This window comes from Hibiscus syriacus, unplaced genomic scaffold (assembly GCF_006381635.1).
Source record: "Hibiscus syriacus cultivar Baekdansim isolate YM2019G1 unplaced genomic scaffold, ASM638163v2 tig00016850_pilon, whole genome shotgun sequence".
In the NCBI taxonomy this organism is placed as follows: domain Eukaryota; kingdom Viridiplantae; phylum Streptophyta; class Magnoliopsida; order Malvales; family Malvaceae; genus Hibiscus; species Hibiscus syriacus.
Genome location: NW_024062394.1, coordinates 18,052 through 44,892, shown reverse-complemented (window position 1 = coordinate 44,892; position 26,841 = coordinate 18,052). Strand labels below are relative to the sequence as shown.

General features: G+C 35.4%; 3 protein-coding genes and 2 pseudogenes across 3 annotated transcripts; all 5 read right to left on the bottom strand.

Annotated features, from left to right (window-relative positions):
- Positions 1-1,901: 1,901 nt before the first annotated feature.
- LOC120208674 lies at positions 1,902-3,994 on the bottom strand. Its single transcript, XM_039207890.1, has 3 exons — positions 3,895-3,994; positions 2,345-2,445; positions 1,902-2,263 (listed from the first exon to the last, which is right to left on the bottom strand). The coding sequence occupies exons 2-3, from the start codon at positions 2,436-2,438 to the stop codon at positions 2,079-2,081; spliced, it is 279 nt and encodes a 92-aa protein (XP_039063821.1). The 5' UTR covers positions 2,439-2,445; positions 3,895-3,994; the 3' UTR covers positions 1,902-2,078.
- Positions 3,995-5,891: 1,897 nt separating this feature from the next.
- Positions 5,892-8,482, bottom strand: LOC120208673 (zinc finger AN1 and C2H2 domain-containing stress-associated protein 11-like). The gene is made up of 2 exons (XM_039207889.1): positions 8,192-8,482; positions 5,892-6,852 (listed from the first exon to the last, which is right to left on the bottom strand). Exons 1-2 carry the CDS (start codon positions 8,288-8,290, stop codon positions 6,079-6,081), a joined length of 873 nt encoding a protein of 290 aa, XP_039063820.1. The 5' UTR covers positions 8,291-8,482; the 3' UTR covers positions 5,892-6,078.
- Positions 8,483-10,881: 2,399 nt separating this feature from the next.
- On the bottom strand, positions 10,882-13,128 carry LOC120208668 (annotated as a pseudogene).
- A 1,399-nt stretch (positions 13,129-14,527) lies between these two features.
- Positions 14,528-17,453, bottom strand: LOC120208671 (G-type lectin S-receptor-like serine/threonine-protein kinase SD3-1). Its single transcript, XM_039207888.1, has 2 exons — positions 17,248-17,453; positions 14,528-16,978 (listed from the first exon to the last, which is right to left on the bottom strand). Exon 2 carries the CDS (start codon positions 16,919-16,921, stop codon positions 14,615-14,617), a length of 2,307 nt encoding a protein of 768 aa, XP_039063819.1. The 5' UTR covers positions 16,922-16,978; positions 17,248-17,453; the 3' UTR covers positions 14,528-14,614.
- A 2,338-nt stretch (positions 17,454-19,791) lies between these two features.
- On the bottom strand, positions 19,792-25,774 carry LOC120208667 (annotated as a pseudogene).
- Between the last annotated feature and the right edge of the window lie 1,067 nt (positions 25,775-26,841).

Genomic DNA, 26,841 nt, shown 5'->3' with positions numbered 1-26,841 from the left:
CCCAAGGCTTAAAGAAGCATAAAACTCGAAGCCCCGTGCTTTCTCCTCGGCTGATCTTCTTCTGTTTTCTGGATCACCATGGATAATAATGCTATGCCAAATGCTACTCAGAAGAAGAAAACAAGGAGCAGCCGAGGTCGTCAACGGATCGAAATCAAGAAACTGGAAGACGAGAGCAAACGCCAAGTAACCTTCTCCAAGAGAAGAAAAGGGTTGTTCAAGAAAGCCAAGGCGCTGTCGACGTTGTGCGGGGTCGAAGTCGGCATCGTCACGATATCGAAATCCGGAAGATTTTACGTGACCGACAATATCGACGCGGTCCTCGAAGCGGAGTCGTCGTCGTCGTCGCTCGATCACGGCATCGAAGAGCGGCGTGTTAACGGTGAGTTTGGATCGGACGAGCCGATCTAGAAGCTGATGGAGCATGCTGCGGCGCTTAGGGAATTGAGGGGGAAAGCAGCGGTTAGATTGGAGGAGCTTAGCGTCCAAGAGTCTTCTTCTTCATTGCCATTCGTTGCTGCTCAACAATCTCCTTCATTATCGCCATTCGTTCGCGAGCTAGATTCTTCTTGTTTCCGGCCATTCTTTGCTGATCAAGATTCATCTTCTCTATGGCCATTGCTTGCTGAAGAATACAAGTCTGATATAAATAAGCATTTTGAGGAAATTTTTTAGACTTGTTTAGTAGTTTTTATTTCTGGCTGAATTTTATGCAGATTTGTTTAATTGATACTAGAATGAACATCAATGGAAGGTGTTGAATATTATTTGGTGATGTTGTAGCACTGTTTTTATACACACAAGTTGTACCCTAAACCCAATGGCATCTAAGTCTAATTAAGAGCCAATACAGCATTCATAACACAAAATTAACATAAATAAACATAAAGCTAGTAAACCCAATCAACCGCTAAACTTCTGACGCTAAGTTGTCCGGGATAATTTAGAGCATTGATCATTTGTTGATTAGAATTTTCGTACACGTATGAATCTTTTCGTCTTAAAATAGAACATTAAATATCAAAATGCTCCAAAAATCAATAGGGCAAACACAACTATTTAACCTAATGTTAGGGACGTTTTTTTATCACTACACCTTTTTTCTTCAAGGCAAACTACCTTAATAATTACAAACGAAACAGAATATCATGATTGAACATATCTCAGGACTGGCCGTCTTAGCTCAGCCGGTTGAGCATGTCGCTTTTAACCATGTGAATGTTGGTTCGATTCCCATAAATGCCGTTGTTTAGAATTTTCTTTCTTATTTTTTTAAAAATATTAATAATATTAATATTTATGTGTTGATTTTTTTTTAAAAAAAAATGCAGAATAAAGTTCTCATGTATTTATGATCAAATTCGAGTTTGAAGTTTCAATTAAGTTAAGTTTAAGATTTTTTTCCCATTTCGAGCTTTTATGAGCTTCAATTCATGATTTCGAGTTTGAGTCGAGCACTCAAGCTTGACAATGTTAGGCTCACGAGTTTTCGAGTCGAAACAAGCTCTATTTCAAAGTTTTTGAATCGAATAGAATTCAACAATACTCAAACTTGATTCGACTTGTTTACGGCCCTGATTGTCAGTTTGATATATATACACGTTTTTCTATTAGCTTGAGATCAACACAAAGAAACCAAAGGGTAAAGAGAGTCAAAATTGTTTTGAAAAGGTTTGGTAGAAATGCAAAGATTTGACTTCTCATTTTTTTACTGTTAATTTCAACAGTTTATTTTCACTTATTCAACTAACATTAATCCATATTAAAAAAAATAACACTGTAAATTGTCATCAAGGAAATAGAAGATGACCCTTGCAAGACAAGGTGAATACTCACTCAGCCTAATGTTAGAAAAGCAATTCAAGGAATCAAAATTTATGTGCTGATGAAATCTGGAAATGGAAAAAAAAAACAGTTTGGTATGCTTCACATATTTATTGATATCTAGTACGATTGACATCGTCATCAAACGATCCTCTGATCAGATCGAGTTTCGACACAAGAAAAAGCAGACAAATTTCCAAACTAACAACTACTGTAAAGTCTCAAGACCACAACTTTTCACAGTGAATCGAAACTTAAACTTTGACAAAAGAAAAGCATACATTAGGTCTTCCAGATTCGGATCCCGGCTTAACAATGAAATTCTGGCGGCTGATGGGGTTCATCACCACAGGTGGACCAGCAGTGCGTGGCCATGCCTGAAATTTCTTGTCAGTTTCTTCCCACCATTCCTTGTTTGAAACAGTGTGAGGTGTAGTCCCTGAGTTGGAGGGGAAAAGCCATTGTTAAACCCCCTGAAACAGCCAATGACACAGAATCTACAAAAAGTACAGCAGCTTACCTCCAAAAATCTTCTGATCGGCAACAAGATTATCGAATGCATAAGCAATGGCAAAAGATGCAGCAACAGAACCAATTATATATTTTGCAGCCATTTTCAAGCTGCAATAGTAACAAATTAACATAATGTGTAAAAGTTGCATGGGTGGTGCAACAAAAACTTATAGCCAAAGAAAAAATAGGAAAAAAGAGACATGAAAAATCTTACAAACAAAATTAGCAAATAGTGTAGATTGACTCAAAGGTAACATTCTAACCTATATACTCTTCTCCATTTTTCATTTCTCTTCCTTTTCGATCAATACCTGATCTCTTCTAATGCAAAACAATATCCTAACAGGGATATCCCAAATGATCATCACAAATAACTTCATGATAATCGCTAGAGATTAGTTCAGAGAAGTGAGAATAAGCAGCCAATTGTATAGTCTTAGATTAGTGCATTTAGACTTATATTCAAGTTGCAGCAAACAATTGGCTGGCATAGACAAGTTTCTAGGAAAATAACCAAATGGAAAAAAGTTTTAAAACCCCACCCAAAATAGAACCAACTAACGAAAATATCTGATCAACAAACAAAGTCATTGGGATCGACTCTACAGAATGAAAACTAGGTCTTTCTTAAACACATGGAATGTAATCTTTTATATCTAATTCCACATATCATATTACACAGATATTGCAACCAACATCTAAGGCTAACCTATGAAACGGATAACTCATGTGCACAAAAGGCCCTATGAAATACGGTGAGCTACAAAACCTCCAATCAATTTCTCGCTAACTTCAGTCAGTCATTGTTCAGAAAAAAAATCACTCTATTAATTTGGATCCTAGCAAAGAAGTTGAGAAAGGAGCACACAGGCAACAGCCTCTATTAGCATTTAAATTGGTTCTTTATGGTGGCTAGGTTGGGTGTTTGAGTAGGAATTGTTATAAATTTCAGAGGGGGATCTCAGTGGTCATTTTAGGGTTCCCACCCGTCTTGCATCATAGTTCCACATACCTTTAAGCTAGATTTGCAGGGTATTTTTCAAGTCCAGTTTGGGTCTCTCACTTGGATATTTTCAAGTTAAGGGAAATCCTCATTGAACAGTTGAACTAGGAGTGTTGGTTCTTATTAGACTAGGATATTTCAAAATTTTATTATCAAACAATTTCCAGCATTATTGCTCTCCGTATTGTATGATTCAATAACTCCTACCAATGAACCTGACTCCCACCTACAAAGTTCCACTTTTTTTTTTTTTTTGCAGAAAACAAAATCAACTTCCTAAGTTTCCTAGTGAACTAGAAGCAGTAAAAACTAAAAATTGCACCCCCCCCAAAAAAAAACCTAATTACGTAGGAAACCCTATATATCTGCTTCCATTTTTAAAGAGGACCCAAAACAAGAAAACCGATAGGGAAAAACCAAACTTTCAAAATGAAACATATGGAACGCAAAATCAATCAACCAGACCATAAACTGCTAATCTTCTGGCCTAATTCAACCTAATCTGGATCAAATCCTTACAAACCTAAGTCATAAAAAGCAGATCTTTTACAAACCTGGGCGGCCGGGTCTCGGGTCAAGGAGAAGCAGAGATGAAGGGGATAGAGCTGCCAGAAAGAGGAATAGATTTGGTGGCCAATTGCTTCGTAAATTGAGGTTTAATTTTATAGCCATCCAGATCCAAGGGCAACCATTCTCTTATTCAATCCGACGGTACAGAATATTATAGAATAATTTAAGAGACCCCACCTTTAGCAGAGTAAAGGTTCGAACTTCAACGTTTGTAAATGTAATAAATTGAGTTGGGAGGATTCGTTATCTCTATAGTATTTAATCTAAATTAATCGGTTAATATATTTGAATACCAGTGATTAATTTAAAAAAATATTGTAATTCAATGGATTTTAATTTGATAAGGTTAAATGTTTTAATCAGATTTTAGGTTAGGTTTACTGTAATGTAATACCCTAAATTTTGATCAATGACAAAACTGTAAGTTTTGAAAGTTTAAGGACTAAAGTATAAACTTTAAAAAGTCTAGAAACCAAAATTTATAATTTTTAAAAGTTATATATTTTAGTCTGTAAATGAACAATTTAGATTAAAACATAGATTTTAGTGAGTATTAGATTTTTGATACGGGAATTGTATTAAAAGCTATAAGCAGTAAAATTCGGTATTGAAATCGGATAATCGGATAGAGCCGAAATTTTACGAAAATTAGAAAGGTGTTAGAAAATGATTGAAAATATTATTTTCATATTTTATATCAGAGAAATTTTACTCAGAATAGTGTAATTTTTTAGATTTGTCTAAACAGTGAAAATTTAATAATTAAAATGAAATTTTAAAAAATTAAAGGATCAAAATAAAAAATTAAGAGATAAGAATTTTATAATTATTTTAATAATATTAAAATAGAGATAAAAATAAAAGGATTCATTCAAAGCAATTTGGTCATTTTACAATTTTTAATTCATTTTTAATCTTTTAAATAAAGTGTAAAGGTTATCTTATGCATAGAAAATTCAAGAATTCTTTCATGCTTTCTTCTTCCAGTCGTGGGTTATGTTTCAAGGTGAGAGAAAGGTTCTTTTTTTTATTTTTGATCCATTAATGTTAGAAATTAAAGTTTGTACATGAAGGATAAAATCATCTACGTGAAATCTTCTTTCATTTGACATAAATATTATTATGGTTTATGTTTAAGTTCATCTTAAGTTGATGAAAGAGATGTTGATTTCTTATGTTTTAAGGATTATAAAGAGTTAATGATTTTAAAGAATTAATGAAGAATTTAAGGATGAAGTTAATGGAAACAACTTAGATCTTGAATTTGGCAGTGAGTTTGAAAGTTCACAAAAATTTTTATAAAAATTATTTGGAGGTGATTTTTATATATTGTGTTCGTATATAAATTTAATTTTGTTTAAAACAAACGGAGATCAATTTCAAGGTGTATAAAAAAATATGAATTTTAATCAAGGAAATGTAAGAAAAACGGGCAGCAGATTCTGCACAAAACATATTCTGTCAGTCAACTTTAAAAATTCACCATAAATTGTACATAATGAATTAGAATGAGTTCTTTATATAGATAGATTCATATTCGAGTCTAGTTTTCAAAGGAAGAAACAGAATTAAATTCCAGTGTGTATATCAATACAAAATACTGATTCTTTAAAGGTAGTACAAGTTATCTGAATATGAAAATTTTAGAATTTAAGTTGATATGACATCTTTGACTCGGATATCGAGACGTATACGGATTAAGAGTGTTACATGTAAGATTGATCGGGTTGAAGTTAATTTTTTTTCTCTTAATTCATCTCAAAATATTTAAAAATATTACTCCACAAACCTTCATATATTATTAAAGTTCTCAATTTATTTACAACTCATCTCGAATTTTTTTCTATTTTTTCTTAATGACAATTTTTTAAAAATAATTTTATAATCTCTCTACAAACTAAAGAAACCAAAGTAAAGTAAATAGATAATATTATAGTATGATTATAAGATTTTCATAAATAATATTATATTTTGTGAACCAGACAAAATGCATCCTTAAAGTTTAAGGTTACATGAAACAAATAGATTGGAAGTCGAAATGATTAGATCTGAAGCTGAGTTCTTTAAAGCAACTTTCCAGTTTCCACCAAAAGAATGTAAGCAATACAAGATGATTCGATCACCTATCCAGCAATATGCATTTCACAAATTTTGCAGTCCAAAACCCTTCAAGCTTTCGAAATGCCACCATGATCCCTCTCAACATGCTCTACGAGGGCAACCGGATCGCGAAACCCTTTACTGCACTTGGGGCAGACGTCGATAGACATCTTAAAGACTCGAGACCGGTTGTTCCTTTCGTGTACCTTCTCCACATGGTCCACCAATGTTGCAACTGAAGAAAACTTCGCCCCGCATTGGGGGCACTCCTCGGCTGGCTCTGCGCTCCCACCGCTGCTGCTACTCGGCCCAACTCCGCCCCTCGCAATTTGCAGCTTTTGACTAATTTCACTACCCAATTTGGTCATGCTTGCTTCGGCCGAGGCTCGAACAGTTGAAGCTGCATTAAGAAAGCTTGTCGCCCATTTAGATGAAGATGTAGCAGGAGCTTGGTTGGTTTTTGTTTCTTTCTTACTCCTGCTTAAAATACCCATAAATGGAAAGCTGGTTCCAGGTTTCTTAGGTCCGGGACATTTGTGATCGGCCCCGAAACGGTGCTTTAAGCAATGATCTATCGTGCAGTCCCTACACTTGATTGTGTTCGAAAATGTCAAGACTTCCCTGCAGCCAGGAACCGGGCATTTTTTCTTCTTTGTGACCTTGTCATAATTTGATGGATCACATTCAGTATTAACATGCATTTCCCATGTGATGTTCGGATCTTCATCCGGAATCAAGCGAACTCCTTTAGCACATAATGGACACACGACAACGGTGACATCTTTTTTATCAGCTTTTGGACAGCAATGTTTAATATAGCTCCGATGTTCCAGGCAATATACCTGTTCAAAATGAAACGGAGAAATTTCACCAAAACAACTTAACAATAGGCTAAGCTAACAACAACCTGCTACACAGAAATCATTTAAAAAAGGATCCAAGCTTTTGGTTGATATGAATTCTTTGCAAGTTCTTATTCTGAAACCTAACACGTTCTAGAAACATAACAAAAAGAAACCAGAGAGCAATCAAAAAAATCTCGAGCAAAGCTGCGATGCAAGGGAACTATCATTTTCAACCAATGGAGTTATTACTAGTAAGGCTAATTGCAGATGCTGGTCAACCTCTAAGGTTCATTTGATTGTTGCTTTAGCTACTTAATTCTTTTCACCTAAAGGAACAAAACGTTCGATTAGATACAAAAGCGAAACATATTTTTGAAGAATTAAACATAAAAAAAATAACAAAACTATACTGTACTGTACTGTGCATTGCATGGAATCGAATGATATACTTTGTTTGGAGGGAAAGATACAACAGATAGATTGGTGGAGCAAATCAGAGAAACTGGTTCCCTTCGACTATATTTTCTTGATTAACAATAGAACTAATTCTATCCACATACCATTTTACAGGAAGTGGAAGTTAAATGCAGAGAGTTTTACATGATGCAATTAACAATTGACTGAAACTTTCTAGCAGCAAGCTGCTTTACTGTATAGTAGAAGCATGTTATGCAAAATTGAAAAAAAAAATAGTTATGTATACTGCAAAAGAACAAAGGGTAAACTATGTATTTAGTACCTATACTATCAGTTTTGATCCGTTTTAACACCTAAACTTTTAATTTTTTCAAAACCATAACTATGATTTAGTGTTTGTTTCATTTTACTACTCAGTTAAAAATTAAAAAATTTTAGTACATAAATTATCATTTTTAGTCCCTTTTAGTATCTAAACTTTCTTTTTTTCCAAAAACTTAACATTAAATTTTGAAGAGCATACACAAATGAAACAAAAAACTAAATTTTACTTGTGATTTAGAAAAAAGTGAAAGTTTAGGTATTAAAATAGATCAAAACTGATAATTTAAGTACTAAACGCGTAATTTACCCAAGAATAAATTATGTTGAAATTCGTGATTCAGTCCAGTAATTTCCACATCGTTAATCAGTTTTCATTTCGCTTTACCTTTTCAGAAAGTAGAAACAAAAAACCAAGTCAGAAATAGCCTAAACTGTCAATGAATTATCTAAATCTAAAAACATACCTAACACATATGTACTGGTATTGAAGCTAACCCGGGTAATCTTTAAAAATACCCAAATTGATTTACCAAGGTTTATAAATCATGAAAGAAAGGGAAGGAATTGAAGGACCAATAAAAGAAGGTATACTAACCAGGTGGCAGCGGTCACAAGTGAAAGGCAAGAAGTCGATCAGTTTACAATCTTCGACGCTGCAATGTTTTCCGAGATCTGGGAATTGTGGAGTCCCCATCCTAATTCAATTACCCTCAGCTGGATCGAACTGATAAGATTGAGAAGAACTGATTTGGTTTTCCTTTTTCTGGGTAATCAGGGATTTGACGGGAGGGACAAACCCTAGGAATTCCGCGTATTTAGAGAGGAATTGGGGATCAAAAGTCGTCAAGACTTCATCTTGTATTCCTTCTCAAAGTCTTCTCTTCCTTGAACGTTGAATACAACCAAACACCGTGGGATTGTTTATTTGGGCCGCCTTCACGGCTAATTTATCGAAGGGTAAACAACTTATTTAGTCATCCAATTATTATCGTGATTTTGTTTTGATCACCTAACTATTCTTTTAAATCATATCCAAAATTATATTTTTGTTCTGTTTTGATCGGTCATCATTGAAAAATAAACAAAACTGTTGAGGTGATTTTTTTAATAATAATATTTCTATAGTGACGCATTAACATCATCATTAATTTTTTAATGACAGGTGACCAAAACATAACTTTATATATGATTTAAAAAATAGTTGGATGACCGAATCAAAATCATGAGAATAATTAGATGACTAGACACGCAATTTACCCTTTATTTAAATATATAATTTTTATTAAATATTGAAATAAAATTTATTTTTTTATCATTTACTGAAGTAACATCATTTTAATGTTATACAGATAAAATTGTGTCATATTAAATATATTATTTCTATTAGATATTGAAGTAACAATTATTTATTTTTATTTAAATGTATAAAATTGTGTTATATAGACAAACTGATGAATAGGGTCAGGTTAAGTGAAACTGTGAATAGGGACGAACGTAGAAATTTATATCGGAGTGCGGCTTAAGAAGTTATATTAATAATTTCAGAGGCGTGAAATTAAATAATTAATAAAAAATACAAGAAAAAAATCTAAAATATAAACGAATTTGATAATCCTAGCGAATACGATCGCACCCCTGCACCCCTCTGTCTATCCCTAACTGCGAGAGGGAAGTTATAACCTCTACAAGAGACATCAGGGAATCAGAAAAACTAGGAAAGTTTGAATGAGCTAAAATACGTTTCACCTTGGGACTCTTAACATTAACATGTGATATCACTAAGGACAAACTCAGTCCTAATATATAATCCTTCACTTGCTTTGGAGCATCCCTAGCAGCCTCATCATGTTTTAAACCCTAAACAAAACTAGATAAAGTAACCAAAAGTTGGATGAGAAATAATCACAACAAAGGAGATCCAATGTGCCCAATAGTGGGACTGAAAATGTGCCTTTTCCCTTTATATATATACTGCTATTTACTTCTTCCTCTCCACATTATTTCATATTGTTTCTTTGTTTTCCCCTTCACTTGCATGTCTGCAAGACTTCACTGAGTTTACCAGCACATCTAGTTTACTTTGGCCGTCATTGTAGCTATGGAAGCAAGGGTACCTGGTCAATATGTGCTCGTATTCAAGGCGCCTCCTAATGTGAGGGAATCGAAACCCTGATCGTGGTGCTGGCTGTGATAACTATCGTAGGTGTTATTGCAGGTGGAAGGCATCTCGGTGGGAATGGGGAGAATGACATTGAAGGATGGATAGAAAGCAAGTGTAGAAGTTGCATCGATGGTGGAGTCCCTCCGGCGGTTCAACCTCCCAATGAGGAATCAAAGCAAGAGGAAATGAAGTGAAGAATCATACATATGTGAACCATTTTGATGCAAGTGTGCTTCATAGGGGAAGTACTCATAATGGAAAACCTAAATCATGTATGTTACTAATTACCCTTACCCTGGTTAAATTTAATTTTTAGTAGTCCGAGGTGATTACAAGGTAATATCTGTTTAAAATCTTTCACAGTCATTAAAAATGCAAACACAGATGCTCAAACTCGGAACATCTAAGTAGAACAACGCCCCTCCCTTGAGAATTCGACATGTTAGTGTTAGATGAAGTGGTAGCTATTCCACCAAGATAAGCATCAATGACTGTTTTCATACGTGGTAAACGGTGGGAACTTTAGGATAAATTTTGATCCCGGAAATAACGCGCGCATGCTTTCCGGTTTCTGCAGTATCTACAATGGTCAAAAGGCATTGCAACAGAAAAGGCACAAAGGAGTCCACCGTCTGCAAAAGCATATGAGATACACTAATTACAGGCTTTTGAATTTAAAACTCGACGTCTCTTCTCCAAAAGCTAATATTTCAGTAGATTTTATGAGACCCCAACATGAAAAACTTACCATTGATGCTAAAAGCATCATGTAAAACATGATCATCCGGTTGATCAAAGGACAAGAGACTACCTTTAGCAACCTGTCATGTTTTTTATGATTTGCTTTCACTGCTACATTTGTAATCATGGCTTACCCCACATTCTTAATCTTTCCCTTTTTTATGCTACTTAATATGAGTCTAACTACATACATAGACATGGTTCAACTATGGGATATACAACCAAGGCTAACTACATCATAGACATGGTTCAACTGTGGGATATACAACAAAGATGATTTACAATAAATATGAGAGAACCCCATTTTCTCAATATGTGAATAGATGATCAAGGACAGCATCCCTTAATGAAGGGTATCATCAAGAAAAGTTTGTTGTGTTGGGTCATCTAGGAACAAGATGCAACTGCAATGATCCATCCTTCATCAATTTATGACCGAGTTTGTTGAACCGCTCTCGTGAGTATTGCCTTGACGCTTTTCTCCAATCTGTACCGGCTTTCATCAGTGCCACAAACTCATCATAATTTATTCTCCCGTCCTGCTGATTCATCAAAAAGAATTTGGCTTGAGTTAAGCATGGACATGAGTTCAGATATCAGAAAACCATCATACATTATGAACCATATCATGTTTTCTACTCGAGAACAAGACGTATACGAACATCAGAACAGCATGCCGGGAAGAAAGCAAAGGAAAACATTACCTTGTCTGTATCCACATCACGCATGATGGCACTAATGACTTCTTCACTGTTTGTTTCAAGATCATCCGCTAATTCATCTCTTAGTTCCTCAATCTCAATATGACCACTTTGATTTTTATCGAAAAACTCAAAACGCCTTTTTAAGGTGATTGCCATTGCCTATCTTTCTCAGGTGAACCGAGATGGCGATAAATTCTCCGTAGTCCAAATATCCATCTCCATTGAAGTCACCCTGTGAAGAAAATATTAAAATGATGAAAAGTTTAGTTACAATTTCTCCAAAAGATTCAAAAACTTTGGTATCTTCAAAATGAACATACTCTTCTGATATAATGACAATGCACAGGTTTCAAATGGGTTCTTCTGTGGTCAGTACAACAATTGCTACCCATGCACATACTCTTACTTACAATACTGTTGTAGCAAAGTGTCGTCAAATTATGCAGACATTCAAACTTGTAGCATCGATACACTAATCTCACACTTTTTTAAGCCTTCTCGACAAAGATCGAACATAAAACAGACACAAAATTCAGGGTAGAACTTACTGCTTCCATTAGTATTTGAAGATCTGCATCAGAAATAATATATGGCCAAGTTTATGTAACCCAACCCTTAGCTGATCAATGTTAATCTTGCCTCTACTGCTAGCATCCATCACTTGGAACCCCTCTTTTATGCCTGCAACTTCCTCGACCTAAAGATGCTCAGCTATTACCTATTAGTATAAGATGTTCCAAAAACAACTACGGTAGATGTTAAAAAGCTAATGAATGGTTAGCTGTATTTAGGCTGTATTCCCAGAAAAACGAATCGGAGCATTACCCCAAGAGCTCTTTTCTTGAGCTTATTCATTACAGAGAATTGCTTGAGCATTGCCTTCACGGTTTCACCCAAGGAGCCTTCTTTGCATTTTGCAACCGAGGGTGGTCTGAATTTAGAAACAATTCAGTTTCAAGTAAAAAGCTCCATGAACAGACAACCTTTACCATTAGAACTAAATTTACCCAAGAATTGCTGAGCTGTAAGTCGCCGCTTTGGATTAGGATTGAGCATCTTCTTCACAAGGTCTTTTGCATTATCAGAAACTTTAGGCCAAGGAGGCAAGGATCCCTCTTAAACTCAACAACGGAGTGAATAATCGCGCGTGTGATTCCTTGTTCGGTTTCTGCACAGGAAAAAACAGAAAGTTAGAGTGAACAAAGAGAGGTTGAATACAAAATGAAAGATCCATTAGAAGTTACAACTCCCATTATGTCTATGAACCGATGCAGACCTCCCCGAAAAGGAGGTAAACCACAAAGCAAAATGTATATTCCATACTACTGCCCCAAACATTATGTCCCAATGTTCCACCGCTCCTACAAATTTAGTGAACCCCATCATCCATGCTCCTTCATGGTTTCTGATGATTCCCCCGCACGATGCTCTTCCTGTTCTCATATCTCTGGCTCCATCCGAATTAATTTTCAACCAGCCTTCAGGTGGTCGTTTCCAAGATATTGATCTTACTATTTGTTGAGTGTGGGCTCCCCTTAGATGTTCTTCCGATTCTATCGCTTTACATGTATTTACCCAAAGGTGTCTGCTCCGCTCCAGCACCGTTCTTCTGTCTTCTAGGGGTGTGTCAAAAGCTATGGAGTTCCTATGTAACCATATATTCCATACTATTGCCCCAAACATTATGTCCCAATGTTCCACCGCTCCTACAAACTCTTGTGCTTTACCGAGATTTAAGCTTAGCCATGAAGATGTCTCCATTTCTAGAAAATCCTGTAGTTTTTCTTTTTTGACAACTGCCGACCAGATTGTTACTGCCGAGGGACATGTACACAGTAAATGATTTGTGTCTTCCACCGACGCAAAGCATACCGTGCAACTACTATTTCCGGTGATGTGTCGACGCTTCCTTTCCGCATTTGTCATTGTTCGATTCTTTCCTAAGAGCCAGAGAAACATTTTGATGTTTTGGAGGCCTCAGTATTTATGGATTTTCGACCATAAGGTGTTTTATATGTATAAATTCCCAAGGTGTTGAAGAAGACAGTCGGACGATACGATATCTTTTATATGTATAAAAGTAAGAGGATATCGCTTCATTCGACCATCTTCTCGTAATATATTATATCGTTCAGTAGTTTTTTTCGATCATTATATATAGATTCCCAATTAAGAAAATAAAAAATATATTATAATACACCTAAAAAAACACTTCTTATATAAAAAAAAACTTATAAATCTTCCTCTTCATGTTATATATGGTCTTAGTCATTAAAATTTATTTATTTTTATTGATGTGCCGCTCATCTCTTTTCTTTTTTATCTTTGTTGATCGGCTACAGCATCAATTTTAATGTTGTTGCCAACTACCGGTGTTCTTTATTATCCTTTTCTTTTCTTATATCACAATTCTTTTTATATATATTTTAAATAAGTTTGTCTGTATGATACGTTTTCTTATGTTTTTTGACATGATTTTTTGTTGTTTTACCTTTTTTTTATTTATCTTTTCCTAATGGTTGATTTGACATCGCAACAACTAACTAAAATGACGTTTATCTGATATCTTGTTAATCTTCTTATTTTGGGCCCTCAGATTGGGTTTGGATACCCGATTTGTGTTCGTAGGTAGCTTTTCACGTCGCTCGAGCTGATTTACGATTTTTCAGTGTTCTTTCAATAGCTTGATTCCTTTTTGTGGTTCGCTTGTCAAATCTGTTTAGTTCTGTTTGTATATATCTTTGTTCGAGTTTTTTGTTAGATTTTTAATATTTTCTTGTATGGTGCTTATGTGATCTTAATTTGCTAGTTTTTTTCAATGTTTTTAGGAAGTTGACATAATTATATGTTTAATTTACGATTATGATTGTAAATCTTCCTTGTAACTTGAGATATTTCCTATTTTGAATAAACTTAGTTTCTTCTATTTAAAAAAATCATTTATTTTTTTTATGTCGGTAATTTATATATAATTTTTTAAATCATTTATTTTTATATTTAGATGAAGGAAATGAAGATTAGATAATTCAAAACAAAAATTAGTAGTACTCCGGTAAAATTGGAGCCAGGTAATCTCCGATAAAATTGGCCCAATAGACCAGGTGGGTGAAAAAATTAGCTCATTATACCATTTAAAAAAATAATTTGGGATTCACGGTAAATATTATAGTGCAAGACAAACTCATCACGTCCACATGACGATCTATCTTATCCCACCAATGGGGGCATTAGCCAGATATGAGAGCCCACTTGTACAAGCCAATCCAAAATGCTGCAGAAAAATACATGACCAATTGACACAGACCGTATATGGGGAAAAAATGGCATGCCCTCAAAGTCTCATTACTGCCAAGGTTAGTCCTACCGTACAAGATTGGGAAACAAAAATCAAAGGAAATCATCACTTTTTACATTACATTCCTATGTCTTTGACTGAACCTAACTCCGACGAGTCTTCCTCCTCCCTCCGTGATCTCCGACAACTAAATGGCGGTGGAGGAGGATCAACAGGCAGTGAGCCTTCCAACACCTTCACTACCTCCCCCATTGAAGGTTTCAAACGTTCATCCACTTGAAGGCACCAAAACGAAATCCTCAACACACGTTCGAGTTCATCGGGATCGACTTCGTCCTCGAGTCTCTTATCTACTACGTTCCCCGGACGACCCTCGAACCATTCCTTATAAGCCCAATCAAACACATCATTGGCTTCTTTAAGGCCACTAACCAGTGTCAAAACCATCTTACCAAAATCCTCCACATCTTTCTGAGCTGAAGCCATGTTGGAGGCTGCCTCACCATAAAGCATCCCCAATCCAAATTCACTCACTTTCGCCTCCAGGTTTTCATCGAGAACTACGTTTTCGCATTTCAGGTTTCCATGGCATACAAATTCTCGACACCCCGTGTGCAAATAAAATATGGCTCGACCCACGCTTAGGCAAATTTCCTTTCTCTTTCTCCAGGTCAGTCTCTCGGCCAGTGTCGAATCTTCTATGAATTTCTCCACAGAGCCATTCTCGGCATATTCGTAGACTAAATACCTCCGATCCGACTCACAGCAATAGCCTTCCAGCTTGACAAGTCCTTTGTGATAAATGCTTCCAACCTTTGACAATGCAACTCGAAATTTTCTAGCTTCAATGGTTGCTTCGAGCTCTTTGATTGCAACTGGCTGGTTGTCGGGTAAGGCACCTTTGAACATCTTTGGCCCGATTCGGTGGTTGAAATTCTCCGTAAGGTCCTTGATCTCGGTGAAGGATAACATGATCAGACATTTGGAACCAGGGCTGGAATAAGCTAAAGAAGCAAGCCTCTTATAAGTGTTTCTTCTTTTGTAAAGGTAAAATCCTAATGCCAACTGAATCACAACAAACATAAAAATTGTGCCCGAGGCTGCTCCAACTAGACAAGGAATGCAAATATTATAAGACTCATTACGTGCTCGTGGCGGAGACTTCAAGGGGAAGACGGGGTCAGCAGCCATGGGGTCCGAACACGTCTTGACAAAAGAGGTCGAACTAAGAGATGGATCTAAATAACCGCTAATGTACTGAGTTTTCATCATCCTGCATTTTGCACTGCCATCATTTGTGAAGGTTACAGCAGTACAACTCGAGTCACTGAGGCACATCCTTTTGCATTTGTCTAAACTAGTTACGGAGATGGAATCATTGACGGGGTAAATTCCGTAAAGAAACATATCGGCATGTTCAACCAGAATCGACCCTGATTTGCAGCCATGCTGAGATGAAAACAAGCATTTTGTATTCGAGTGGACCATATGGGAAAACAGGCATGTGCAAACAGGGGAACCGGATTCATTAAATGCGCAGATGCCTCCCTGGTCACAAGTTGCAAAGACATTACACTGATTCTCAACAGCTTGCCAAACCGACCTCCATGTTTGTGAAACGTCCATCCATGAATATAACCGCAAATTACCATCCACATCCAGCCGGAGAAACCTAAATTTCACGGTGTCATTATGATCTTCTCCATACACAGACCATAGAGGTCCAGAGGTTGGAGCCACAAGTTGCAGGCTCCCATAAGAAGTCAGAATAGCATTGACATTCGATTGAGAAGGCCTTCCAATGCTCCAATAGATGATGCTGCTTTCCCACCTTAACTGTAGCTGACCAGAAACATTCATGTAGAGGCTATATAAACTCGAAACACCGTTTTGGCTCGCAGCTCTCAACGTTCTAAAGGGAGAAAGTCTCTGACCAGGAAGAAGAGTATTGGTTGGATAATCGAAGCTTTGCCAAACCACAACTTTCTTCTCATTCAGTAAGATAAGATTCCCATCGTCACGAAGGAAAGCTACCACAACGGATAACTGGCTTGTTTTGGCGGACCACACTTCTTGACCCTGCAAGGCGTCGAAAAGAACCAATTCTCCATTCATCTGAAGCTCCAAATAGGAGCTGTTACTAACAGTAACATCACCCCCGGCGACCCAAACCATTGAGTGTTCATCAACAGGGATCGACTTCGAATCGAAACGAATGGCAACACTAAACCGGTTCGGCATATCAGGGCGGCTAAAGAATCCGATTGCAAAATCACCATTAGAAGAAACCCATGAATCATTTCCCCCCACAGAAAGTTTGGATCCCAATGGTATTTCTGAAATTACAACCCCAAACAGAAAAGATCCAAGAGAGATGAACAGCAGGAGACTAGAACCATAGAGAAATTTCTGCTGCTCAAGCATATTTACATATGCCTTAGAACTTCAAAATTAGATGGGGGAAAATCAGTACAGCAGTCACTGCAAAATAAACCACAACAAAAACAAGGCAGTAATTAACTGATTGAGCCTCATATGACATATATTTAACCTAAATGTGCAGCTCACAGAAACACTATAACCACAAGCTTCAAAAATTATGAACTCATCACAGTTATGGAACCGGATTTCAACGTTTATTTGGTAAAAAAAAAGTCTATTTCAAAGGATTGACAACAAAAAAAACAAAGACCAAAAGCTCAAGATGAACAAAAGAACAGAAATGGCAATCATTCAAGAAAAGGAAATACCTCAAAAGAACAAATGAGGAGCCACAAAATCAAGCAGCCGGCACAGAATACCGTCTTGGGCGTGAACCAGAAAAGAATCCGAGGCTATCCTTTAGGGCATTATAAACAACTGAGCACAAACATATTGACCAAAGCAATAAGATTTGAGAAAGTGGCTGAATGTTTTAGAAAAATAGGATAAAAAAAGAAATTTATTTGAAAAAGGGAAAAGTGTTCCTTTATTTATCTTTTATGCATGAATAAACAAAAACTACAAAAAAAATCTTCTTTTTTAAGTGGTTTTGGTGAGCATGTGGAGTTCAGAAAAAAATGAAGCTTTTAGGGGGGGGGGAATGGGACCCAAATTTAGGAGAGCAGAAAACAACTATGGGGAGCATGCAACCATTTTCAAAGCTGGAAAAGATGGATTCTCGATATTTTAAAAGGGAAAAAACAAAAGAAAAAAGTTACAACTACTAGAATATCTTATTAAAACAAGAATCTGAGCCACTTAAGTCAAACTCGATCTGGGTTGGTTGTGATTTGATTTTTTTTTCTGAGAAAGACAAGCCAGAAAAAAGTAACATTTTTTTTCTTTGGAAAGTAAAAGATACCTGCTTACTAAAACAAAAAGAACCGAGAAAAAAAAATCAAGGGAAGCTTATCAAAGGAAGCTATGAAAAGGGTGAGAACATTAAAGGGTTATATAAAAATTGAAACGTGAAATGGAGAGGAGAATGTAGGCAGGAAGAAGGCCGCAAAAAATTAATGACGGGGAAATGAAAAGATAATAATGTGAGCGTATGACTGGTGTTGGAAGATCTGGGTTTTGCCTTTTTATTTTTTATTCATTTCATTTGAATTCTCCTCTTTTTCAATTTTTTTTAATCTATATCAAATTTTACAGATGTTCATTATAAGAACAATTATCTCAATCTAGTTTATTTCATACGTAAAAATCAATGATTGAACCATTGATTTTACTTAAAGGAATCTAATATCTTATCACACTAGATCAATTGATTATTAGTTTATTTTTAAATTTATTTATTCATTTTTTTTATAATGAGAGGATTGTTTTAGAGAATATTCGGAGTTCATTTATTACGACAACAACAACAACAAAACCCTGATTCCCATATACAATGGGGTAAGGGGTAGGGTAGTAGGTTGACCCCAACGCCAGGTTGAGAGCAGCTTCCGTGGAAGACCTCCAGCAATCAGAAAATTAAAAATAAAGATAAGATGCAAATGCGTGTATAAATAAATAAATAAATACATAGATGAACAGTCTTGATATGTGCGTCTGTAATGGGGAGTAATCCATATAAATAATTCCCTGCAAATAATTTCCTACATAGAAATCTCTGCATATAGACTGAAAATGTAAGACCCCGCTAAAATCAAAAAGAGGAAACATGAATAGAAATGATACACAGAAGTTAATAATAGCAAGCTACGAGAAAGAATAAATTCAAATGAGTTAATTCTTAAACTAAGGCAACACTACTCCGATACCTTAGTTCTAAGCCTTCATACATTTCAATGACAGAAACATGTATAAAGTAGAAGTCATGGAAAGTACTACAAAGACATTAAAAAGAAGACAGAGATGTTACACCCTATGGCTGTGAACCGCACTACTCAACTACCCTGGTCTTAAGTCTCCATACTTTCCTATCGGAGGTCATGTCCTCGGTAAGGGCTAATTCCTTCAAATCAGATCTCAAGCAGTTTTCCCACTTCCGTCTTGGTCGTCCTCTCCTTCTGATACCGTCGACTGTAATCGACTCTACCCTCCTGACCGCATCCGACGGTTGTCGCCTAAGGACATGCCCAAACCACCGTAGTCTTCCCTCCCTCAATTTTTCGGATACAAGCACCACCCCCAAGTACATCCTAATAGCAGAGTTAGGTGCCATGTCCCACAGAGTCCTACCACATGTCCATCGAAGCATTCTCATTTCTGCGACCTCCATCCTTCTTACGTGATCCTTCTTGATTGCCCAACATTCTGATCCATACAGCAGCGCTGGTCTTATTGCCATTCTATAAAATTTTCCCTTTAGTTTTAGAGGCACCTTCTTGTCACACAAAACTCCAGTAGCAGCCCTCCACTTTAGCCATCCCGCCTTTATACGATGTGTAACGTCTTCATCTACACCCCCATCTTTATGTATCATAAACCCAAGTTCATTTATTACGAGATTTAATATTATTCATTGTGGAAAAAAAGTAGAATTGTTATTTAGGGTCAACTATTTCAAATATCATCAATCTTTAAGTGATTACTCCTTTATACCACAAATGTTTTAATTTTACCAATTTTAGTAGTTTAAGTGCAATTATGTCACTCAGCTGTTATTGATTTAGCGGCACGATGACATTGCAATGGAATGACATCGCTGACGTTGATGCCTCATCTAAACGACATCGTTTTGACATTTTTGTTTTAGTGCTCAAAAGATTCAAAATGATGTTGTTTTGCTTAAATCCTAATTTTCTTATAGACTTAAACTCAAATTTTCCCATTATTTTTTTCTCTTTCTTCCTCCTCATCTTCATCTACATCTCATTTTCCATGGTTTTCTTGGCAACCAAACATATTTCATAGAGGAAACTGTGAAATTGGTACGATGCCATTCTTCGCCAAACGAAGCTTCCTTCTTATGTCACTCTCCACAAATTTCGAACACGCCCATCTCTTTCAAATAACCAAAAGTGAAAAAAATATACAAACGCCATGCCATTTGATTTGAAGTTGACAAGAGGTGCAAGAACTGTGGCTAAAAGACCAAGGAGAAGCGCTTCATCGGGCTTATGAACCATGAGCTCTGAGAAACAAGTAAGATACATATGCGCCAATGAAAGCTCTCATGGAAGACAATCAGGGAGGTTCCAGTGTGTTGTCTTGTATAAAACCGTGCATGGATTATCCATCCCATTTGCTATAGAACACTCCATGGCGATGTCCAGTGCGGATTTATGGAACCCAACAACGATGACTCATTTGCCTTTGATGAATTCCACTGCTTTTTCATCTTCCATGGCCGTGTAGTGCATGGAGTGTATCACTTTGCCGTGAAATGCTTCGGGACCCTTGTTCAAAGGGAATTTCGGGATATTTGGCACACCGCTAAACCCTTGTTTGAAGTGATTTGCATAAGCCTTGACATAATCGAAGACCTTAAGTTTGTCGGGAAAATCTATTTGGTTGCCAAGAAAACCATGAAAAAAGAGATGCAAACGAAGATGAGGAGGAAGAAGAGAAAAAAGATAATGGGAAAATTTGAGTTTAGTCCTAGGAAAATTAGGGTTCAAGCAAAACGACGTCACTTTGGGTCTTTTGAACACTAAAACAAAAACGTCAAAATGATGTCGTTTGGATGAGGCATTCACGACAATGACGTAACATCATGTCGTTGCTATGCCATCGTGTCATTAAATCATTAACGACGGAGTGATATAATTGCACTTAAAAGTAAACGTTAGTGTTAAAATTGACAAAATTAAAACGTTGGTGGTATAAATGAGTCAACGCTTAAAGGTTAGTGGTATTTGAAGTAGTTAAACCTATTATTTATGGTGTAGAATATTATTAAATTATTTATACTAATGTAAGATATTTTTTTAAATATTCTATTGAATATGTCGGGAAAAAAAAGCGATCGCTCAACATTTAGTTTCATAAAATATTTATTTATGTCGGTGTAAGTTAAACGAATTTTTTTTAATGATTCATGATGTTATCGTTGTTATCATCAAATGAGAGATTTTATCGTCAAAATATTCAATATAAAATATCTATTTACATCGATGTATGTTAAGGTGTTTAGTTATGAAAAATATAAAAATATAAAATATCTATTTACATCGATGTATGTTAAGGTTCTTAACCAGGTCGTGGGATTGAGTCTTACGGAGGGCATTTTATAATTCGGAGGTCTTCTACGGAAGCTGCTCTCAATCTGATTTTGGGGGTAGCCTACTATTTTACCTCCCCTTACCCCATTACATATGGGAACAAATACATCCACTTTTTACGTTAAAACATTAATATAGCTTTAATGGGGAAAAAGGAGTTCTACAATTTTATCCTTTCGTTAATTTTAGATACTTTAAAGAATTAGGTGTCTAATAATTTTAATGTTATTTTTTAAGTGCATACATAGTAACAATCGTTAAAAAATACTGTTATCTACCACATGTCGCGTTTATATATATTTTTTAAAATTTTTATTTCAACTTTTTGAAAGTATTATTATTTATTTTTAAAAAATATATATTTTTTTAAATCATAATAAAACCCAAAATCTCATATTTTAAATCTCATTTCTAACCGTCGTCGGTTATCTTTGGTCACCCTTCACCATATTTATTATCGAACCAGCCACTAACTGATCATCATCGTTGTTGTCACCCAAGCTCCTAAATACCTAAATTGCTAACCCTATATTCAATCGCAATATAACAAGATTTAATCCCACGAGGTAGGGGTAATATAGGTGTTTCGGGATTTAATTGGGAGGGAGATCTAATTAGGGTGTAGACGATGTTCTATAGGGAAAATGTATTGTTCTTTCAGCCGACGAGGGTGGGGGGCTCTGTTTTAAAAATCGGATCGGATCGGCCGGTTCAACCGGTTTAATCAGAAATTGTTATTTAGTTCGATTCAATCTAAACCGGTTGAACCGCTATTAGTGAACCGGCCAGAATTGTTGAACCGTTCGAACCGGATCGGCTGAAAACTGGAAAAAACCGAGATTTTTATTTTAAAAAAAAAAAATAAACCAAACAACGTCGTTTGTTAAACGAGTCAAGTCGAACTCGAGTATTGCTGAGCTCGACTCGAACTTGAAAACTTTAAAAGTAAGCTCAACTCAAACTCACAAGCTAAAAATTATCAAGTTCAACTCAAACTCGAAATATAATATTGAAACTTGAACTCAAAAAGGCTTGAACTCAAAAAAAAAAAATTAGAAGCTCGATTGAATCCTAAAATTCGAGCTTGATTGAAGTGAAAGAATAGTTATATAATTTTGTTATGATTTTTTTAACCCCAAATTTATTTTTTAATTATAGTTATATAATTATATTTATTATTTAATATATTTTACCTTAAATATTATGTTGTAGTTAATTTGAATCATTTTGTTTCACTTGATTTTATGGTTTTTAACTTATATATGTTATGAGTTGCTTTGAATATGACTTGTGATATAAAAAAATATTTTTTATTAAATATTTTTGGTATTTTTATTTAATTTTTTAAATAATTATGACGTCGTCCGATTCTTCCGACCGATCAGACCGATTCAACTGGTTGAACCAGTGAACCGATAGCATGACCGATTCGCTAACCGGTCCGGTTCTGAAAACCATGACGGGGTGAGAGGGGAGGGGCGAGTATTAGGGGAGCTGATAGGTAAACAGGGATTGGATATTGTTTTTTTAACAAAAGAAATTGATTTTTAAATATATTTTTTTAAATTTTTTAAAATAAAAATTTTAAGAAAATATAAACAAAACACGTGTCTATGTAGGTCGAATAACCATTTATGTTATAACCATTTATTGTGACCCTATTAGCTTCAAAATAACTTTTATATTTCTAAATCAGAAACTATAAAATCTCTGTGTGATCGACCCTTACTTCTCATTTACTATATATATTTTTTATACTTCTTTTGAAAATAAGGAATTTATAACAGTGAAAAAGCATTAAGGAAAGGCAGGTATTTGCAACATGGAAAGGTGAAATCTTCAAAATTCAAATTAATAAGCTAACCACTACACTATAGAGCCGCGAAACAAAAGAAACTCATCATGCATGCACCCTGTCAATATTTGGATTCCCCCACTAAAACTTTGAGAAACATTATGTAATTGCTAACGTGGAAATAAAATAAAGCAAAATAAACTTAATTACCATGAAAATGATGTTGTTTTCATTAATAGCTGCTCAAACAACATGCAACATCTCGAATTCATGTTCTTCATTGCATCCGAGTAGGGGTATTCAAATTTTTGAACTAATTTAGTTAACCGATTGAACCGAATTAGTTCGGTCGGTTAACGGTTAAGAAACTTTTTAAAATTCGATTAACGGTTAATTCGGTTCGAAATCGATTAATTAATCGAATTAACTCTTAAATATTTATTAATATTTTGTTCATCCTATAATATGTTGTCTCTCACTTCTTTTAATTGCTCCTCGGTTATCAATTTTTTTTACATTGATTTGTGTAAGGTATGGGCACATTCCTGATCTGCTTGTTCTGTTAAAGTTATGTCCATTTTCCCATGAGAAAAAGGGTGTGTGGCTGAATGCAACACTCACATGCATACTATGTTTTACAGTAAAAAGCAAAGCTTCGTTAGGAGATAGCGAGAGAGGGTGTGGGATTCAAAGTTTCTGGCTTTCTACCCCAGGTGGAGGCGTGGAGCATGACTCTGCATGAGCAAAAGTGTAGTGTAGTGGAGATCAGTTATAAAAAAATTCTATATTCCATTGTTTTTAATTAAAAAATATTAAATTCAAAAATTCTAAAAAAAATCAGTTAATTCGAAAATTAACCAAATTAACCGAAATTTATTCGGTTCGGTTAATACTTTCATAAAAAAGTTCGGTTCAGTTAACGGTTAAAAAAAATTCGTTTAATTCGGTTAAGGGTATTTATGTTCGGTTCGATTTTAACCGAATGAACACCCCTACATCCGAGGAAGTTTCCTAGCAAACGAAATTGAGCATATTCTAACCGTCAAGAATGACCCAGCGTTCTCGTCATGGCCAATTAAGGGTCATTGACCCTCTTTTAAGTCATCACAACCCATATATAAAGCGCTATCAAATTCCATTTTCCCAAACAATCCTTTTTGGCCATTGCATACACTTGAAACAATTGAAGCATCTAAAGGAGGTAAGAACAGGGTGAACAACAATGGGGATGTTCGATACAAGGGGATTCGTCGGAGGCCATGGGGGAAGTTTGCGGCTGAGATATATGATCTGACGAGGAATTAAGCTCGATTGTGGCTTGGAACTTGAAACAAAACAATGAGCTTGGCAAGTGACCCATTAGCTTCAAAATAACTTTTAATTAATTTTACAAATTTTTTCGACAGCTCTAACCTCTGCATTCTCCCCCACGCGTCGCTGCCGTGCGTGGGGTGGTTTATGCTCTGGAAACCTTCTAGAAGAGGGTCAACCGACCTGTTGACCCGCCCGATACATACCCGTGTTTAACCCGTCTGGCTAACCTGATTCCTAAACCGGCCCAAACCCATTTTCTTGAATCAGCTGAAGTCGATCCGAGCTGTGTCGCCACTGTTTAACTCGTAGTCGTTGACCGCTGCCGTTGACTTTTTTCTGAAAACTTCCCTCTTAACGTTTTTCGACGTTTTAAGTCCGATTTTATGACTCGTTTCATCAAATTCTGATCGGAAAGCCCTGAATTGAACTGTTAATCCAAAAATACTTAGTATTTTTAGCATTTTGCTATTTACTTAGAATTGGATTATGAGTTTGATATGGAATTATATTTTCGTGATGGTACTTTTGTTTCCCATGACAAAGGGTCGACTAGATCAGGTGCTTCCCATCCGACTGATCAACCCGTCGAGGGCTACCTGTAGGTTTCTGTAAATTACCTATTTAGAGTTTGTTATTTATTTTTAGGATTTTGACTTAATTTTTTGATTCATATGATCTAACATTGTCACCAACCGTGATAGGCAAACCTGAAAGTAAGCTATCGTACCAGACTACTCAAACCGGTTCAGGTGTGTTCATATTGGTGCTATAATTTCGTTTTGAACTATCCATCTTATGGGTGTGCAAAACTACCCGACCCGCCAAACCAGACCTAAAAAACCAGGTAATTTTCTAAAAAATTTACTCGGCCGGATCAAGTACATGACCTGACATTTTCCGGGTAAGGCCCGGGTCACAAAATTGAAGTTTTTCGGGTACCCAGTTATATATATATATAATATAATGGATTATTAGATTTTGTTTTTCAAACTTTTAAATTTTATGTTCGGATGTTGGAGTATGTAATTCGAAGTTTCGAACATTTAAATTTGTGTATATATTTTTTTAAAATTAATAATTTGAAAATAAAAAAATGAGGTACCCGGATATGCACACCCCTAATCCATCTGAATTGATTTAAAACTTCTAATGATACTAAATATTCTGGTTACATGACATATGTTTTATCGCATGCTCTGATTTCTAATATTTGATTTATGTATATATTTCTGACATGATAAGTGGTTATCGCATTTTTATATTTAATTATGAAAAATTTAATGATTTATAAATTTATTTTTGTTTTCACTATCATTGTGGGTATGATGGAAGGAAGTATCTCAGGCATAGTTTAGTCTATAATTACTATAACCTTCTGTAGGCACCTCTGTTTTGTGCACAGGCTGACCTTCTGTAAGCCCATACTTTCAGTATGAGGTTCTTCTGAGTGTACAGGTGGGTGTATGGTTTCGGGGAACCTACATATTTCAGTGTTCGGATGAGGGTTATGTCCATACTTTTAAAAGCTTATCTCTTAAATAAAAACTCATTGAAATAATTGTATGAACTTCTTCATTCACCAAAGGAACACACTGAGCTTGTTAGCTCACCCTTTAATTTTCAACTTTACACATACTCTCCGACAATAGACTAGTGGACTTGGCATCAGGAGGATCGATTGTTTTCCATTTTGTTTACATGTACACTTTCGTATGCCACTTTTGATATATAATTTGGTGACACGTGTTTATTTTATTGTATGGATATATTGTATCACCTGTATTTTGGTTTAAAATCTGAACTTTATTTGTTTACTATATAAACTTTCTAATGGTTATTTTGCACCACTCTATTATCTGGATTTTAATTTATGTAATGTATTTTTATATATGTATAAAAAAATACGAAAAGAAATATGTATTTGATATGTGACCGCCTAGATTTTGTCGTGACGCCAAAGCCGGATTTAGGGGGTTATAAGGTATTTGGAGGTTTTCCAACGGATCGTTCTTCATTGGATACATTCCTCGTAAAAATAAATATAATTTGATTTTATTAAATTAGTTCTATTATAAAAAGTTTTTATAAAAAATGAAATGAATATATATAGAGAGAGAGAGTGATTAAGAATAGAATGATGAAAAAGTATAGGGACTAAACGTAAAACACTTCAAACATAGAACTCTAAATTATAACATTAATAGTTTAGGGACTAAAATAAATACACAACAAAACATCAACACTCAAAGGCATAAATCATGTACATTTTCACATTACATAAATGAAGGACGAACATGTAATAATTTATAAATTAATGGTTACAATTAGTAATTTACCCAAATTAGAACAATTAAACGCCTAATGACTAAAATGTAAAGTAGCAAAATCTAAAGCTCAAATCATAAACATAAAAAGCTTCTATTTAGTATTGAAATGAAAATTTACAAAAACATGATGACCCTTCGCACAATTAACCCATGTACTACACACATAAACCTTAACCTCTTTAAACGACACCATTTTTGGAATCATATAAATATCTCCTTTATAATTTTAAGCTAACCCTAGCCTCATTTTTCTCT

Coding starts and splice junctions, on each gene's coding strand:
- LOC120208674 (XM_039207890.1), bottom strand. CDS start 2,438: ATGGCTGCAAAATATATAATTGGTTCTGTTGCTGCATCTTTTGCCATT. Junction 2,264..2,344: donor CGATCAGAAGATTTTTGGAG/GTAAGCTGCTGT, acceptor CCTCCAACTCAG/GGACTACACCTCACACTGTT.
- LOC120208673 (XM_039207889.1), bottom strand. CDS start 8,290: ATGGGGACTCCACAATTCCCAGATCTCGGAAAACATTGCAGCGTCGAA. Junction 6,853..8,191: donor CTTGTGACCGCTGCCACCTG/GTTAGTATACCT, acceptor CATTTTGAACAG/GTATATTGCCTGGAACATCG.
- LOC120208671 (XM_039207888.1), bottom strand. CDS start 16,921: ATGCTTGAGCAGCAGAAATTTCTCTATGGTTCTAGTCTCCTGCTGTTC.